The sequence below is a fragment of the Gymnoscopelus braueri genome (assembly GCF_963280865.1).
Source record: "Gymnoscopelus braueri genome assembly, chromosome: 9".
Taxonomy (NCBI): domain Eukaryota; kingdom Metazoa; phylum Chordata; class Actinopteri; order Myctophiformes; family Myctophidae; genus Gymnoscopelus; species Gymnoscopelus braueri.
In genome coordinates, this window is record NC_137610.1 from 22,613,234 (window position 1) to 22,630,191 (window position 16,958).

The 16,958-nt window shown below is 41.4% G+C and overlaps 2 protein-coding genes across 2 annotated transcripts; both read left to right on the forward strand.

Moving 5' to 3' along the window:
- The first annotated feature begins 237 nt into the window (after positions 1-237).
- spty2d1 (SPT2 chromatin protein domain containing 1) lies at positions 238-6,493 on the forward strand. Its single transcript, XM_080437198.1, has 6 exons — positions 238-788; positions 1,772-1,892; positions 2,356-4,164; positions 4,724-4,886; positions 5,014-5,091; positions 5,708-6,493. Exons 1-6 carry the CDS (start codon positions 726-728, stop codon positions 5,793-5,795), a joined length of 2,322 nt encoding a protein of 773 aa, XP_080293324.1. The 5' UTR covers positions 238-725; the 3' UTR covers positions 5,796-6,493.
- A 633-nt stretch (positions 6,494-7,126) lies between these two features.
- On the forward strand, positions 7,127-16,958 carry uevld (UEV and lactate/malate dehyrogenase domains). Its single transcript, XM_080437792.1, has 12 exons — positions 7,127-7,246; positions 8,825-8,909; positions 9,294-9,359; positions 10,401-10,564; positions 10,663-10,804; positions 10,949-11,043; positions 11,151-11,256; positions 12,279-12,449; positions 13,112-13,276; positions 14,440-14,527; positions 15,023-15,146; positions 15,655-16,958. Exons 1-12 carry the CDS (start codon positions 7,205-7,207, stop codon positions 15,817-15,819), a joined length of 1,413 nt encoding a protein of 470 aa, XP_080293918.1. The 5' UTR covers positions 7,127-7,204; the 3' UTR covers positions 15,820-16,958.

The following is a 16,958-nucleotide window of genomic DNA, read 5'->3' on the forward strand; positions in this document are numbered from 1 at the left end:
ACACTTATTTTAACCAAAGTAAATCACTTACCCTACCTTTAAGTAAGCATGCAGTCGTGTCCGTTTATTCAGTAAATATGTATAATCGAATCATAATGTAATTAGGATTGCATTGTTGCCATTTTATTTTACATTTGAACTTCCCCTTTGGCTTTGAATGTTATCTGATGCAGTCCTGATCCGCGATCCAGTCCGCCGGAGCGTTCCTACCAAATCTGTTGGATTCGAATTGAATGTGGACCTTTAATTTCACAATCTGTTTTGCATCAGCCACGACGAAATTCCGCCTTGATTTCGCTCCGTTTGCGTTGCTTTATATATATTTTTTTTGTAGGATCTGAACGCACAGCCGGGAAGGATCTCGTCTGTATTTGTTACTGTGTAGTGCCAATTCTTCGCTGGTTCCCTGTCGGAGCTAACAATAACATTCGTTGCTTTACAAGCTAACTTGGCTAGCGTCAACGTCCAACGTTAGCATGGTGCTGGCGACTAACGGTCTCTCTGCTTCTAGTTTGATCTGATTTCTCTGATAACATCCCGTGGTGGCCGGAACACCAGCGTTTTATTATTAACATTGTACGAGGGGGCCCACTGTTGTTCCTGACATACAATCTACATTTTAAAGTAGTTAAAAACAGTGAACTACGTGGCCAACAGGGCCAGCGTCAAGTCTGGCTCTCCTGATCCAGCAGCCAGCTGACCCCCACCTGCTGTAAGCCATCATCATGGACTTCGAAAACATCCTGTCCATCGCCTCCCAGAACCAGGGGCTCTGCTCTGTACAGCAGGTGAGTTAAAAAAGAAACAGATAGAATATAAAGTATGTGTTTGTTTGTTATTGATTCTTCCACTCTGGCATAGCATCGAGGGCGCTGCTAGCTGAGCTAACTGCTAACTTGTTCCACTCCCTTCTTCATGCCAAGTAACAGACTAACAGCTGATCCTCCCAGGGATGGCTGTGAAAAGGCTTGCCAAGAACATGTGCGTGTGGAATCCATTCACTGCTGGAGTTTGCGTATCGCAATGCTGCTACATTGTGATATGCAGAAGTATAAAGCAGATTTGCTAAGTTGCTTCACACTGCTAACTGCTTTGTAGTAGATACATTGTAGCGTGCAGTAAAGCACTGGTTACAGTTACAGAGTCTGTAACTGGGTTACAGACAGTATCTGTAACAGTATCGGCCATTAATTAGGCAACACATTATGGCAGAACAGTGGTCTCTTCGACAGTGACCATTTGTCCTTTTTAAATTAGCCATTTTGATGTTTGAATCAGTGTGTCTAACTCTAACTAACCTACTAGTTACTCTTCATAAAGAATAACTGAGCTGCACCAAAAGCTCTTTCAAAAATAAGTAACTACTAACTATAATTCCACGACAAGTTGCTTAGTGAAAGTAGACAGTTACATTGGAGCTACATAATGTGGCTGAGCACATGTTCTGAGTGCCATGAGAATAAAACATATGACTGTAAAAGCCACAAATGAATGTAGTTGGAGAATTCTCTTTGATGTGATGGAGAAATTGCACTCAAAACTCATCTGATATTATCTTATTTAATTGCCGAACTACTAACTTTAAGGCATCATTATGAAAGTCGTGAAGTTAACCCAAAAGTACTGGGAAATATACTTAAGCTAGTAGTTTAACTTCTTATACCTAAACTACTGTACAAAACTGATTATAAGCTATATCCATTATAGACAGCGGGTATGTCAACTAATGTTTCTCATTTACTAAACTATTTGTTTTTGTTTGTTTTTGCAGCAGAATAAAAGGTACAGCACACAAACTGGACCACCCAAAAAGGTCCCAAATGTGAAAGGCGTGAGCTCTGCTGGTGTGCAAGCATTTCTAAAGAAACAAGAACAGCAAAGCAAAAAGAAAGGTAACCCACAACTAAAATCACTTCATTCAGCTCATCTCAAGAGTGACACACACATACAGCATGGTAGCAAAAATATCATGGGATGCTTCAGTTCTTATTTTAAAGCCAACTTTAGATGTGTTTGTAACAAGGATTCAAACTGCTTGCATTTGCATTTACAAACATTCATACAGGAGTTTGAATTACAATCTCTTTGTGAACACACCCCCGCACTGTTATTGTGTAGAAGCTCTCAAAATGTAACGCTCAAATAAGTCCCCATCTACCAAAACAACAGTGAAAACGCCCAAATACAGCGAGAGAGCAATGTGTTTCTGCAGGTAAACACCACCACACTACTCCAGTGGCTGATAACTGCTGGCATAGAGGGAAATTATGGATAAGAATTTATTTATTTATGTGAACACAGGGTAAAGTTACACACTATGCCTTTAATGTAATTGAGCGGGTACTTTTATTTCAGAATTGCAATTCAAGAAAGCCAAGGAGGAACTTACAGCCAAGAGGGTTGAGTTGAAGTCGGACCGTAAAGCACGTGCAATGGCTTCCAGAACTAAGGACAATTTCCATGGCTACAACGGCATCCCAGTGGTGGAAGAGCCCAAGAAGAGGAGATCAAAAGGCGATAGCAGTGAGGATACGTCCATGAGTAGGCCAGCTGATGATTATTACGATCCGGATGATGAAGACAACTTTGAGTACGAGAAATCAGATTCTGAGCCCGAACCCGAGCCAGTGAGGCCAAGCAAAGCCTCTAGTAGTAGTGGGTATAGCAAGAGCAAGCCCATCTCCAAGAAACCAGCTGGTCCACCCCCATCCTTTGCGGAACTCCTCAAGCTGGCGGAGAAGAAGCAGTTTGAGCCAGTTGAAATAAAAACCAAGCAGGTCAAGGGTGACGAAAGACTCCGCACAGCTGAGGAGATAAGGGAGATGGAGTTGGAGCGCAGAGCCAAGGGGCTGCCGGTTATTAAAGGGAGGGACTCAAGGCCAGAGAGGGAAAGAGATAGGGAAACCAAGTCCCAGTCTAGCTCAAGCTCGTTTAGAAAAGGCACTTTAGAGAAGGGGCAGAGAAATGTGAAGTCCCAAAAGAGCTCATCGGAAAAGCCCACTTTGCCCGGTGGATCGGGGAATAGACCAAAGCCAATGTTATCAAGTGATCGAGGCCACAGTTCTTCTAAGCCCTCCCATAGTGACAGACCCAAACCCTCTCATAGTGACAGAGCCAAACCCCCTCCTAGTGATAGAGACATACAGAAACCCTCTCCTAGTGACAGAGACCGACCAAAACCTTCTCCTAGTGACAGAGACAGACAGAAACCCTATCCTAGTGACAGAGACCGACCAAAACCCTCTCCTAGTGACAGAGACAGACAGAAACCTTATCCTAGTGACAAAGACAGACCGAAGACCTCCCTTAATGATAAAGATAGACCCAGGTCAAGCTTGTCTAATTCTTCAGGTGCCTTAAGCAGTAAAGTCCCTTCTAAGGGAGCAAGTTCTCAGGTTCCACCCAAACCTTCAAATCCCAGGCCCTCATCCGGCCACAAGCCCAGCACCTCAAGTGACCTTAACTCAAAGAAGGGGACTGCATCATTACCTCAGGGAAAGCCCGGAGGTATGCGGCCACCTGGCACATCTTCGATGGGCCAAAGACCTCAGCAGGGGAGCTCCGGACAACCAAGACCCAGTCAGGGAAGCACATTAAAGGGAGGACCCACAGGCGGAGGCCAAAAGCCTGGAAAGGGAGAACCATCAAGGCCTGGAGGTAGCTCTGTGGTGAAATCGGGCAATAATGGACAGATGAGACCGGGCAATAATGGACAGATAAGACCGGCCAATAATGGACAGATAAGACCGGCCAATAATGGACAGATAAGACCGGCCAATAATGGACAGATGAGACCGGCCAATAATGGACAGATGAGACCGGCCAATAATGGACAGATGAGACCGGCCAATAATGGACAGATGAGACCGCCGTCGAGTGGCACCTCAAAACAAGGGAGCCAACCTCAGGCAAGACCTGCGGGTGCACCCAGGCCTGGTGGGAATAGTCTCCAAGGTGGAGGAGCAGTCAGGCCCCCGGGGAGTGGACCTAGTCGGCCAGGAAGTGGGGCACCTCCCAAATGCACCGTGGTGTCCGAGACCATATCAACAAGGGACTTCAGTGGATCAAGAGCGGGTGTTCCCCCTCGGGCCGGCATGCAACAGAGGCCTGGGATGGCCCCTAGGCCAGGAATGCCGCCCAGACCTACGATGAGACCCCCATCAGGTAAGAACCAGAGACACATTAACCGCCTGAGTCCAACTTGAGACACCTGTCTCTTAAACAGGTTTATGTATTAATATCTCACTGCTACACACGCTACAGTTTTCAATTGGACCTGAATCCATCATTTCTGCTAATTATTGAATTGTATCCTATGTCATTGTAGTCGGTGATTCTACAGCTGTGGTAGAAAGAGTTGAGCAGCATATTATTTAGCTTGGGAAAGGTGTGTTGGCATTACACCAGTAGCCTTAAACAGAGCTCACTGTAATACTGGGCAGAGTGTTTGTGTGCCAGAACCATCGTGTGTGAATACTAAGCCAGCAGCACTCGACAGCCTTTGTCACAACTCTTGGGTCAGTTCCATGGAATGGCTGGACCAAACTCTGTGTTCAGATAAACAAAACAGAGTTTCAGTATCTTGTCCCCGTCCATAATGTAAAAACTAAATAGACATCAACATAGATAAACAAATCACATACTTCATTGTTTCTGTTCAAACATTCACAGGTGACAAAGTAGGTTATTTGCCACTGCTGAAAGTATTTTATTTTTCTCCCAGGAACAACGCTCCCACCAATCACCTCTGCATACAAGAGGCAGATCGAGGATGAAGAAGACGATGAATATGACTCGGAGATGGATGATTTCATTGATGAAGGAGAAAACGACTCGAACGAAATCTCTAGACACATCAGGGAGATCTTTGGCTATGATAAAAACAGGTACACAATACCACAGTACTGCTGTGACGCACTTAATTTACACAAGGTTAACCTTTTAATATGAAGTGGATTACAGATCAACCATAACTCATAAAAATGATTGGCTGTGTCATGCTCTTTACCACAGATACAAGGACGAGAGTGACTATGCACTGAAATTCATGGAGAGCAGCTGGAAAGACCAACAGAAAGAAGAGGCCAGAAGGTAATGCTCTTTTATTACATTATTATTATCATTATTATTTTGTTGTTGGCATTGTTATGCTTGATTTCATATAGTTCAGTGTAGAGTGACAGGAAACCAAGGGCAGAGACTTGCCAGACAAGACAGGAGTCGGATTCAAAATCGGGTCTTTGCACTCACAAGGAGCATATGGTCTGTCTGTGCACTAACCCTGGCTGAGTCACCAGGAACCCTGACCCTTTTACATTATTATCTTCTGTCTATTTCTGCGGCTTCAGAGACTGAACGTTAAATGAAAGTAAAATTGAAAGGACAGTGAGTGCATCAGTGTGGAGTAACTCTTGACAGCCAAAGGGCCATCCACAAAAAATAAATCAAATTCAAGTGCAGTCCACACACCACAACGATAACGACAACAATAGTGAATGATGTCGTTTGGATCATTGGGAGCGATTTGACGAACTGACAGCTAACATAAAAATCCATCAGAAGTTACAGGGGGTCACGTTCAACATGTTTACAGAACGTTATCGTTTATCTGTGTCGATACATTGATATGGATGGCCCTTTAGACTTGGATCACATGACATGTACTGATTCTCTTTGCGTTTGTGCCCCTGTGTTTTGCCGGATTTAGCCTGAGGATGGCCGTGACTGAAGATATGGAGGAGGAGAAGCGAGATTTGGACGACATGAAGAGGGCAGCCAAGAGGAGAAAAATCTGACGTTCCTGTAGCCATAAAATGAACAGAGAAAAACCCCTGAGTCTCTGGGCGGGTGCCAGCTTACCTGCTTGAAGGCCAACCACTGTGTCCACTTTAGTGCATCTTTAGTTTGCTTTGTGCTTCTCTCAGATAACATTTGGTTAACAAGGAGGATATCCAGTACCTGACAGTGGAGGAAGAGGAGTTGAGAAGAGTTAATGGCAAGCAAAAAGAAAAAACATCTGACTTACATCATTCTATGAGAATATGCAGGATACAGTTCTCTTTTCTTTCTAATGTTACGCTATTTATTTCCCTCTGTTAAATGTAAGGTTTGCAAAGTCAAGACACAAAGCAGAAATATTTGTATACAAAATTGTAATAACCACAAAAAAGGAGTTGACAATGTGCCATTTTTGTGAACCAAACCATTTCATATGTTTCAAATCATGCAAAACAGGATGGCGTCACTCTTCATTTTATTTTTTAATTTAAATAATGGATAATTTAATGATAGAAGAATCATGACCATATAATGTGTTGTAATATATATTTTTTCCCTTTAAAAGGTTTTGACAGAACTGAATGGCTAATGGCTGTTATTTACTTGTGGTGGTCTTTTTCCTATTGGTCAAAGTGTGACAATCTCATTGTTTAGGTACAATCAAATGAAAACTAACCTGTTCAACAACACAGAGATAAGTGTGATTTGATTAATGGTAAAGACAACGTGTAGCAATAAATGGTGTGGATCATGCATGATGTGTATTATCTTTACTTCAGTGAATAGTAATGCAACTTAGGTTCCCAAACTTTTCCATGGCAAGGACCCTCAAATATCCATATCCTCTGGCTGTGTCTGTGGCCCCCCCTAATGTGAGCTGGCATAAAAGAAATGAATGAAAATAGCTTTTTTTTTTTAAAAACTGATCTATAAGCACACACCATGTCAAGATGTGAAGCGTTGACCGCTTGTAGATCGGCTATTCTTGCTGTTTTTAAAGAACTGAAGAAGAAAAGATCGAAGAGCTTTTCGATCGTCTATTTTCAACTAAAGCTTTCCCCACAAGAACAGAAAACAAAAAATACACTAGTATTGAGCCCTGGGGGACTCCAGTTACCCATATTGGGTTTAAGTGGTTAAATCATTATTTTAATTTTTGATATTTTATTTATGATCTTTTTTTAAATCTTCATCTCTGTCCATTCCCGCCCCCTGGCGGCCACCACTTAGAACACCTGCGAGCCTACTGTGAGGTTCTCTTCATTCATCTGTTTTTTTCCCCTCTCGGCTTGCCGTATCTTGAGGCTGTTGTGAGGAAGTGGCATAGTTGGAAACCACGCCCCTTTGTCAACAAAGTTTGCGGAAGTTGTGTTATTGTGTAGCCTGTGTGATTCTGAGAGAGATATTTGTCATATTAGTTCCCTAGATGGACCTGGGTTCGGAGACCACACAGAAGATACTGTCAAGGGTTGGTATTTGCCTAAGAGCTATATTTGAAATGAAAACTACAGTTAAAAGAGTTAAAATCCATCCATTCATCCGGCTAGTGTTGTGTCTGGTTAGTAGTTATGGTTTAATTCAAACGCCTGTAACTGGTTGGACCAGCCTGTCATATTGCTGACATTCAGGTTTCACAAAGACAGCCATACAGTGGTGGAAAAAGTACTCACATTAATACATAGTATTAATACAGCAATGTAGAAATACTGTTAAGTAAAAGTCCGGAATTCAAAATGTACTTGAGTAAAAGTACAAACGTATTGTTGGCATCAAAATGTAAAAGTACTCGTTATGCAGAATGTCCCATTTCACACAACTTTTCAAATGTATAAAATATTGAAAATAGCAGATCTACAAGCTCACAATGCGCTTGCAGATCAGCTATTATCAAATGGTCGAAATGTATTTAGGGCTGAAGTGGGTAATGTATGTTTTGTAATAATAATCAGAATCTACAAAGTAACTAGTAGCCTAACTCAAGTTTTCAAATAATTGTAGTGGAGTAAAAGTACAATATTTGCCTCTGGGATGTAGTGGAGTAGAAAGTAAAAGTACAGAAAATTGGAAATACTCCAGTAAAAGTAAAGTACAGTACTTACTTTACACCACTGCATACATAGGACTAAATCAGAAAGTGGGTACACAATTGCCTTGGGCTGGCGTGTGAAGCTTCAATGAACGATCACATGAACTTGTCAATTTTCCCTGATATAAAACATTCCTTGGTGAAAGTGAAGGCTTTGCTTACTGTGGAGGTGTTCTTGTCCTTGAGCAAGGCATTGCATCCCCACCTAGCTCGACTAGAAGAAGTTACAGAGCAGTGCTGCAATGAATGTACACAGGAAAATCCTCAGTGTTCATTGGAAGGTGCAGTAAGTGATTTTCTTTTGTTTAGATAAGTGTCATTTTTTTTGCTCTATATTCTGATAGTAATAATTGCTATAGAGTGTTTGTTTAGTAACAGGGATCTCTCTGTCTCTTTTTACGTTTACTAAAGAGCTGCAGAGACTCTCCAGCTCTTTAGTAAACAGAACATGCATCTTCAGGTCGGGATACCAATGTTATGCATTCAGGAAAGAGAATTCATACAGGATACAGGATAAACAAGTGCATTTGGAAGTGATGAAACAAAGAAATGAGCAGACAAATTTGTAACTGGAACACTATAAATCTTAAGCTGATAAATGGGTACTCTCCTGAAATTGGCAACCCACCTGAAAATGTATTTTCTGTTTATTAAACAGCAGGAGAGATGGGGAGACTCCTGTTACTAGACAAACACTCCATATAGCATGATTAATATCACAATATAGCTTTAAACAAAAAAAAATCACTTACACTGCCTTTAACTGAGTGTACAAATATTACACGCCATTTGTACACTGAGTTACAAATGCATAAAAATGACACAGGAGTTTACTGTGTAAGGCAAGGTTTTGCTTTGACATACAGAATGGTCAGGATTGACTATTTATGAATGTTATTGATTGATCATTCCTCTCAACAGTTTACATTGCTTTCCCCCCCCCCCCCTTTGTGATATCAGTACAAATTCCACGATGTTGCCATTCAGGAGCTGCAGAAGATCCATCGGATATACCCTGGGATGAAACCAGTGACGGGCACATATAGTAAGGCTTCTTCAATAAACATAGCATCAACTACTTTGTTGCTACTGATTTAAATCAGGGTTTTAACCCATTTAGACCTGAGGCCGATTTTAAACACGCCTTCAAAATCCTTATCTAAGTTTTCTGGAAAATATTTATTAAAAAATTACAAAGAAATGTTTCTATATACTGTACATGGCAACAAGAACCCCAGAAGGGGTTCTCGCCTTGAAAGGTATAGTTACGTACTGGGGTTCCAGGTCGTAATGGGTTAATATAAATATCAGTTTTAGACCTAGGTTAACAGGTACGTTCTCCACACAGTAGAATCTTCAATGTTCATTTATGTTCACTTTACCGTTGAATTTCTCAGGAGACCTAATTACACCTCATTGCCCATTTCAGCTTTCAGCGACGGCACTCAAAAGGATCTCCTGAGGTTGATTGGTAACGTCCCTGTCCAGTATGAAGGTAAGACATGCACTGTCCACGCATGACTGATTCCTGGTTGGATTCGGTCACCATCTACTCTACTGTATATCTACTCAATATGAACCAGGAAGGAATCAGTCACTATCTATCTGGACATAGTGACTGATTAGACTACATACACCCCTTCAGGTGAAAAGACCCCTCCGTTATCGTGTCAGGGTCTAATCACCCTGTCTGGGTTTATTTCTCAATAATGACCTGCTCCCCATTGATTATCCCTTATGCATAAACAATTGGGGTGGTTGTATTTTGCCTCCCTGCTCTTCTATTTATACATTTAGATCGTGTCAAAGGTCATGTCTCACCCAGACACAGGATGTGACACGAATTTTCAAGATTCAATTTATCCCCTAAGCAAGCAGGCAGGCTCTATTTGCTCAAAGGTAAAAATGGCAGCACATGTGCAGGAAACCGGGTTCAAATCCGGGGTAGAAGTGGAAAGTTACATAGTGCAGCTTTAAGTAACACTAAACCCGTCTCTCCAGCTCTTTAGTTAACAGAAAATAAATTTTTAGTTAGGTCATCAATTTTATGAATTCAGGAGAGAGTACCCATTTATCAGCTTCTATTTTATAGTTTGCCTAGTTTGCCAGTTCCAGTTTTGTCTGTTAATGTTTGGGTTTTTGTTTCATAACTTCTAATTTCACTTCTTTATTCTGTATCCTGTATGGCTGAACTTGGTATCTTGACCTGAAAATTTATTTTCTGTTTACTAAAGAGCTGGAGAGATGGGGGAGACCGCCGTTACTGAACAAACACTATAGCAATGATTGCTATGGGGGAAAAGAGCTATTTAACACTTGTTACTGAAGATGTCTTATTTCTTTCTTTATTATGGTTATTTCCCCCCTGAAGTCTTCAATGGATGGTGCTACATTGAGGGAAAGGGGAGGGGTGTGCATTCAAATTCACAGACAATGCATGGTGTGAATAGCATTTAAACCTAGGAGACAATGTCTTCTATTCATTGATTCCAAGCGATCAGTATTAAGCCCTTACTGTATTTTCATCATGAAACAGGCCGCTCCTACAACCTTCCCATTCAGCTGTGGTTAATGGACTCGTTCCCCTTCACGCCTCCCATATGCCTGCTGAGACCCACCGCTAACATGGTCATCAGGGAAGGCCGGCACGTCGACGCACGAGGACGGATATACCTACCCGAGCTACACAACTGGGACCATGTAAGACCTTGTGTTCATCTGAGCATTCTTTCTAAGGTGTCCGGCAGCACTGTATTCTTTTCACTGGGTTTGTCTGTCTCTCACATTCCTGTTGACAGCCTAAGTCATCTGTGGTTGGTCTCATGGCTGAGATGATCTCCAAGTTTGGGGAGGATCCACCTCTGTCCTCAAAGACCACAGGAGACGCCAAAGATCCCCATGAGCTGCTGGCCTTTGTGTCGAACCTCCAGATCAACAAAGGTGTGTCATTTGTTCAGTCAGCCTCACAGGAAAACCATCAGTATTCATTTAACTCTTGAGAGTACAAATGGAACTAAAAACAATCTTAACATAAAGCTAAACATAAAGCTATGATGGCTGTCACTAATCTAATGGAAGTTGCAGGTGGTGTTCGACAACATGATCAGCCAATCAACAAAGTCTCAGTTATTGGGGGAGGAGACTTAGGAATGGCGGCAGTTATGAGCATTTTGGCCAAGGTAAATCCTGGTTTGTATTGTCACTCAGGTGTTTAATCTAAGACGCTGAAATACCTTGGCATAACATTCAACTTTCTTCTTTCACGTTGTCTGTTACTGCGATCTAGGGCAAAGTGGATAAACTTGTTTTCATCGACGTAGCAGAGAGTTCTACCAAAGGTGGCAGCATGGATCTGGAGATTTTCAAATTGCCCAAGGTTGAGGTGTCCAAAGGTACAGTATGTCTTGTTTCTAGGCCTGTCCCCGACTGAGATTGGCAGTCGAATCAGTCTGATTCGACTGCCAATCTCTCAGTCAAATCATGCAAAAAATATGTTATGCAATAGAGGAACATTCCATTTGGGCTGTAGGGGTGCTTAGTGTCTGATTTAACATATACTATCGGTTTCTCCCAATAAATCATGATGTATATCCTATTTTTGGCAAACTATTAGTTAATTAATATAACAAACTAGGCCAATCTCTCAGTTGAATAATTTAAAAAAAGAGATTGGCAGTCGACTCAGACACCCCTCGACGAATTAGTCGACTATTCGACTACTAGAGGTCAGGCCTACTTGTTTCTATACAAACATCGCAGGGCATCCTTATCAATTATTTCACACTGAGCCCATGCACCCATCAAAGTTAAAGGTTCAAGGTTACTTTATTTTTGTCTCCCAAGGGAGACCCATGTGCTCCACCCGGAGTATCCGCTCCTTCACACAGAGGCTTCTGAGTCACCTTGTGTGCAAGCTGAACCGCTTTAAGCACTTCTTTGTTCCCCTCATCAAAGACCCAAATGACAAGCTATCCAGAGCCAAATTCCATAACGCTGCTTGTATTTTAACTGTACACATGCATATAAAAAAAAATGTCATGATGGTTTTATGTTGATCTTACTGCACACTACTGTGTCAGTCAGCACTGTGTCGTTCAGTGGGCAGTGTGCAATTTGTTGGCAGTCTTTGTTGTACTGTTGTCTGTATTTTAACAGCAGATACTGTATGTACCATAACAAATGTACCCATGGGACAATAAAGTGCTATCCTATCCTGTCCTATCCTATTCCTAATTCATCACAGAGCCAAACTATAGTAGACTCATGTCTTGTCCTTGGTCCGAAACCACAACTAAAACAAACTGCCTCAGTTTGGGATATTCTTGTACACCGTTTGTAGACTTGCTGTAGACTTGAGTCCATTTTAATGTATGGCTAAAGACTGTGTTAACACACTTTGTATGTTATCTTATAGATCTGTCTGCCTCGGCGGGTTCCAAGGTGGTGGTGGTGACGGCGAACGCGTGGAGCAATAAGCAGTCCTATGTGAGCGTGGTCCAGACTAATGTAGACATGTTCCGTGGAATTATCCCTGGCCTGATGAAAATCAACCCCAACGCTGTGCTGCTTATCGCCTCACAGCCAGGTCAGTACACAATACAATACAACACAATACAGGTGCAACAGTTAATCAAAGCAATCAATGTAATCGATTAGAAAAAACTATCGATAATCAACAATGTAATAAAATCATCGATAAATGATCAATCCCTATTTTGAGCGTATCATTATAGGTGAGAATTATAGTGAAAATAGCGGATGCAAAAAACATCACATCACGTAGAACAGCTGTTTTCACTATTTTTGTGGTTATTGATTCGTTGATATATCATGTCTTTGTTAAATATAAAACAAAAACCAGCGCTTCTCGATTATTGGATTAATCGAGAAAGCAATCGATGGAACAATAAATAAGGAAATAATTCACAACACAACACAACACACCACAGGTGCACACATACTCACTGACCCTGTCTACTCTCTCGCTGTCTTTCTCACTCATCTATCACTTAACTCTCTTTTTCTCTTTATTCCACAGAGAATACTATGTCCACTCTCACATAGTATACACAATATGTACACACACACACACACACACACACACACACACACACACACACACACACACACACACACACACACACACACACACACACACACACACACACACACACACACACACACACACAGTCTATAAAATGACTACTCTCTCATCATACTTACTGTGTTGTGTCTTTCTGGTTCCAGTGGATGTTATGACCCATGTAGCCTGGAGACAGAGTGGTCTGCCCCCGTCCCGGGTGCTCGGTGCAGGGTGTAACCTGGATTCAGAGCGCCTCTGTCACGTTCTGGACATTAACCTGAACACACACAAACAGGCCTGGGTCATAGGAGAGATGTCTGACGACAAAGGTGAGGGCAATAATCATGTCACTGCATAGATGAGCAGGGCATTCTTTATCTTTCACTTTATTTCCCTTGTTTATCACAGATTTTTAAACCGAGTCCTATGTTGCGCATATCAGAGAAATGGCCACCGAAGTAGGGCCATTTGAAGTGTTAAGCACTGCTGTAACACTGCTGCTGTGGCCCATATGTGTGCAATGTAGGTTTGTTGGGGGCCCTGTGATAGCCAGGAGCCACACGGGGCCCCTGTGGCTATTCTGATGGCAGACCCCTGACCAGTGTTGGTGCCAAGTTTGGTGCGGATCTAAGCAACGGTGCGCCCCGCAGGTCTGCATGTTACGTTTGTGACGTACACCGCCCGCCTGCTCGCCCGCCGTCGGTTGACCCTATAGGCAAAATGTCAGTAGTAGGGCTGGGTTATATGACTTCAAAATCAATTTCAAACTTTTTCCACTATTGTACAATGAAGTATAATACAGGGTTAAGTGGTTAATCAGACTCATTTATTGGGCCGATTATAAACAATCTTTAGTGAATAAGTTATTTTGTCCAATCTGAATATGCTAATACAATACAACTTATACAATTGGGTTGGTTGTATTTGGTCTCCCTGCTCTGCTATTGTGACATTTAGATCCTGTGTCTAAGTTGGACAGGACCTTTGACACAATCCTGTTTCTGGTTTGACACAAATTTTGACCTTTTAAGGTTTTTAACACTTCACTAAAGGTCTTTCTTTGGGAGAAAACCCATTTAATTTTAGTTGTCTATGTTTCATTTTCTTTTTTTTAATGAACATAGATTTGTTTGTAGCACTACCTGGTTCCCTTCCTGTGTGTGTTTTTTCATTTTTTTAATAAGTCATTGATGTTGATTGGACTTTTAGGTTAAACACTGTCTAGTCACAGAAGCTAGGTGGTGGCAATTGCCATCCCCTGCCTGGACGACCAAATGATGCCCCTGTTTACTGCTCGCTCTCTCATCTTTACAACTTCATATTTTTGGTTTACAGTGCTTGGTGTTATTGTATTGTTTTATTCTGTATTACACAGGAATGACCAGCTCTGAATTCTCTCCAAATCTCATAGTCCATTGTTTCCGTTCTAAGAGGCCTCATGACTGCCATGACTCATGCGGTTGCACTGTTCTCTTATTTCTTTGTGTTCAAGTTGCTGTGATGAGTAACATTGGGCTGAGTTCCAGCCAGAGCCCAGAGATCGCTCCAGCCTCCAGCTTATCCAAGCCACTGTTAGACAGGTAAAGACAACAAATAGTGTTGCATGTGCATGCGCAGCTTGAATCCCTTTGATGGAAGGATTTCCTTATTTCCAAATATGTATAGATCACTTATTGGACACAGTTCTCATGGCCGCTGAGTTATTGGTCAGTTTTGTTCACTTCAACCATATGTACTTGGTCATAAGATGAATAGCGAAAATATACAATCTACAAGCTCACAACACGTTACATTATGATGCGTTGTGAGATTGTGGATCAACAATTTTTGCTATTTTTGAACAAAGAAAGACAAGAAATTCCACCTATAATGCCATGCCCAAAAAAGGTATGTCAGGTTGAAAGTGGCTAAAGAAATGCTATTCAATAATTAGTTATGATTCCATGTTGTAATTGTGGGATTGGTTACTTTGCATAGACCCTTAATACACAAAAAACATCCATATACTAGAGAGCAGGGTTAGCAATAGCATTACTTGTTGACTTAAATACAGTATATATATCCTTGCCTTTTAGGGGGATGGAAATGACGAAGAGTCGAGGCCAGCGTTCATGGTCCGTGGGTCTGTCCATTGCTGATATCGTCTGCAGTATACTGACAGATAGCAGGAAGGCCCATTCTGTATCAACACTGGCTCAGGTAAAACACTCATCACTGATGATATTTAGCATTTATTTCTGTCATAACCTTATATAGTGCATCCCTGTTTCAAGATTGTTATAGTTTAGCATTTTTATTTTCTGTTCTCAATTTAGTTTTAATCTGTTGTTTTAGTTTTGCTTTTAAAACTTTGATGTAAGTTTATTATAATTTTTTGAAAATTGTAGTATTTGTCTGGGGTGTGATTTAAAAACACAAAAAAAAACATAGCTTAATATCCATAACTAATACGTTAATAAATGAACAAAGACAAAAACTAAGGAAATTTTCTCTATATTAGTTAAATCAAATCTTTTCATGTATTCATTTTTGTGAACTATTAAAGCCTTGTCCTGTTGACATACTGACAGTGGTACGTGTACCAGAATGGTGAGCTAAAATGTGAGTTCTTAAGGGTTGTCTAAACTCTGCAGTGTTTTACGTTTAGCCCCTAGTGGATCACATTAATTCACAGTACGTTGATGTTTTTCCTTGTGGTGCACTCCAGGGCTGGGGTGGCATAGGTGCAGAGGTGTTCCTCAGCATCCCCTGCATCCTGGGAGCCAGCGGCTCCACGCGTCTCGCCGGAGTTTCTCTAGGACCGGAAGAAGACTCCAAGCTGAGGGACAGTGTCACCTCGCTCTCCAACACCATGGCTCAGCTCAGAATATGATCACACTCCGTACATCTGAGCCAGTGGTTCTCAAACGTTGTCATTTCAAGGACCCCCCAGTTTGGTGTGCAAAAATAGCAGATCTATAAGCTCGCTGAGCGGCACAAAGTCACGCGCTCTGAGCTCTGCTATTTTTGAAAAGCCAACGCTAAAATCTAAAATGACAGATGCTTTCCTGGTTTTAATGGGTTAAGGCCACAGACCCCCATAACTCAGGGAGTGTACAATTATGGTCCATTTTGGTTCCATTTGTACACTCTCAGAGTTAAATACTTTCAAGGGTCCATTTGGTTCCTCACTATCAATCATTTAGCAGTGGGGGGACCCCTGGGGTGTCCCTGGACCCCACTTTGAGAACCACTGATCTGAGCTTATCAACGTAATGCAATTCTAAGTTCTCTCATGCGACACTGAATGAAGTATACCAAACACAGCCATTATGTTTGCTGAAGTTGAAAGCAAACATGGCGATCTACAAGCACGGGACAATGTCACTTGTGCCTTGTTGGGAGCTTTGCACATAATGATGACATCGTTCATGTCGGATCAGAGTCCCTCCCAACTTATTAACTACGATAAATTAATAAGTTAAGTTTGTTGATATTATGAATATATATAATAGTTTTTGCCAAAGCCTCCATATTTATATAAACATATCTTATGGGTTTAATGTGCACTGTAGTAATGCTATACCAGAGTATTTTGTCTTTTTAAAAAAAATATGTATATTGAAATTACTGTTCCATTATAACACTTTCTGTTACCAACGAAAAATTCTAACTTTTTACTGGGCCTTAATACCATTGATCAAAATGACAGTGTAGCTTGAATTATAATATGACGCTTGAATGTTTTTGGTTATTTTTATATGGTACAGGGTCGTAGTGGTAAAGCATCCAGTGTTGTATATTGTATTGTTTGGTGGTGTACAGCTTCAATTAAATTGCCTTATCTAACTGCTTAGTGCCATTTCCACTCTTAAACTAAACTACTGTATGACATATGACAATAATGTTGTGCCTTCATCTTTAAATTGTTTTTGCCATTGTATACCGTAAAACCTTTTTATATATTGTATAATTATCAAACATGCCCGGAAATGAAGTTATGTAACCTATGTGGAAGTGCAATAAAGACCT

Excerpts from the sequence above, each read along its gene's own strand:
- spty2d1 (XM_080437198.1), top strand. The coding sequence starts at position 726 with ATGGACTTCGAAAACATCCTGTCCATCGCCTCCCAGAACCAGGGGCTC. Across the intron at positions 789-1,771 it reads GGCTCTGCTCTGTACAGCAG|CAGAATAAAAGGTACAGCAC; the intron begins GTGAGTTAAAAA and ends TTGTTTTTGCAG. Across the intron at positions 5,092-5,707 it reads CAGAAAGAAGAGGCCAGAAG|CCTGAGGATGGCCGTGACTG; the intron begins GTAATGCTCTTT and ends TGCCGGATTTAG.
- uevld (XM_080437792.1), top strand. The coding sequence starts at position 7,205 with ATGGACCTGGGTTCGGAGACCACACAGAAGATACTGTCAAGG. Across the intron at positions 7,247-8,824 it reads CACAGAAGATACTGTCAAGG|TACAAATTCCACGATGTTGC; the intron begins GTTGGTATTTGC and ends TTGTGATATCAG. Across the intron at positions 12,450-13,111 it reads GCTTATCGCCTCACAGCCAG|TGGATGTTATGACCCATGTA; the intron begins GTCAGTACACAA and ends TTCTGGTTCCAG.